The sequence below is a fragment of the Myotis davidii genome, unplaced genomic scaffold, assembly GCF_000327345.1.
Source record: "Myotis davidii unplaced genomic scaffold, ASM32734v1 scaffold233, whole genome shotgun sequence".
NCBI classification, from domain to species: domain Eukaryota; kingdom Metazoa; phylum Chordata; class Mammalia; order Chiroptera; family Vespertilionidae; genus Myotis; species Myotis davidii.
Window position 1 is genome coordinate 1,744,582 of NW_006285917.1, and position 1,566 is coordinate 1,746,147.

At 46.7% G+C, this 1,566-nt stretch overlaps 1 protein-coding gene across 1 annotated transcript in view; it reads left to right on the forward strand.

The window, feature by feature from the left end:
• KRT79 (keratin 79, type II) overlaps positions 1 to 1,566 on the forward strand; it is a 13,868-nt gene that overhangs the window by 2,205 nt on the left and 10,097 nt on the right. Inside the window, exon 2 of the mRNA XM_006757035.2 lies at positions 494 to 714. Coding sequence (XP_006757098.1) covers positions 494 to 714 — 221 coding nt within the window. The remainder of the gene's footprint in view (positions 1 to 493; positions 715 to 1,566) is intronic.

Sequence of the window (1,566 nt, forward strand, 5' to 3'; positions counted from 1 at the left end):
GCCTCCTGCACACTCTCTACTGGGGATGTTCCTGCAACCCAGGTACATGCCCTTGACCAGAATCGATCCCGGGGCCCTTCACAGTCTGCAGCGACGCTCGTTCCACTGAGCCAAACCGGTTTCGGCTGCATTTGCATTTTTAACAGTTGATTTTGATGTAGAATTGGGTTCAAAAACATTGATCTAGTCCAGTTCACCCGAGACAAATGAGGATGGGAAGCCCAGAGAAGAGTGACTTGACTGTCACTAACTAGTAAATGACTGAGCTGGGGCTTGTGTGCTTATTAACTCTTTAGAGCCCTTGTCATCAGGACCACCTTTTCCAGCAAAGACCGTTCCCTCAGGAACTCCTCCCTTCAGCAAGGCGTAGGCCTGCACTGCCCCTGGGATGTCCTGGTTGTGGATGGATGGATGGTGGTGGGGAGCCCCATTCTCAGTCCCTCCTGGGGAACGGGGACGGTGACAACCCACCGCTATTCTTGCTCTGGCTCAGGTGCGTTTCCTGGAGCAGCAGAATAAGGTGTTGGAGACCAAGTGGGCGCTGCTGCAGGAGCAGGGCCAGAACTTGGGCGTCACCAGAAACAACCTGGAGCCCCTGTTTGAGGCCTACCTGGGCAGCCTGCGCAGGCAGCTGGACAACCTCCAGGGTGAGCGCGGCAGGCTGGACTTAGAGTTGAGGAACGTGCAGGATCTCGTCGAGGACTTCAAGAACAAGTGAGGAGGGCTGGGCAGGCTGGGGCTGTGTGGGGAGGGGCGGGGTCCCTTGGAAATCTCCGCAGAGAGAGCCGTCTCATCTGCAGGGTCCTGGGACCCACATGGGAGATGCACAGACAGAGCTGCTTCCCTCGGTGCTCAGGCACCGGACCCATAGCCTCCTGGAGAATTGTCACACTTGTCAATAATTTTGAAAAGTCTTTATTATATGGTGGGGAGAATAGTGTAATGAACTTATATGTTCTCATTACCCAGCTTTAATAATTATCAACAGCCAATCTTGCTTCATCTGTATCCTACTTACTTTCTTTCCTCCCTTATTGTCTTAAGCAAATCCAAGCCATCATGTAATTTAATTCACAAAAATTTTTTACTGGATATGTTCATATAGCTCATCTTCATAACTTGACTTAACAAACATAAGCACAATGCTATACTCACACCTAAAACCTTTAAAACAGTAATTCCTCAATCTCATCAAGTTGTGAGTCAATTTTGATTTTCTAATTATTCCATTACAGTAATAGCATTTAAAAATACAGTTTGTTTGAATCAAGATCCAAATAAGGCTCACATCATATAAATGGTCGATATGTATATTTATGATTTTAAGGCATACTTTTTCATAATTTTCCCAACAACTTGACCTGAGTTGTTGGAAACCTTAAAGTGTAAGCAAAAGCAGTTGGAGAGAAGCTAGTTGTTAGAAATGCCATCCTGTTGACACATCACCACCTGTTCCTATAAAGCCTCCTAAGGCAGTGGTTCTCAACCTTCCTAATGCTGCGACCCTTTAATACAGTTCCTCATGTTGTGGTGACCCCAACCATAAAATTATTTTTGTTGCTACTT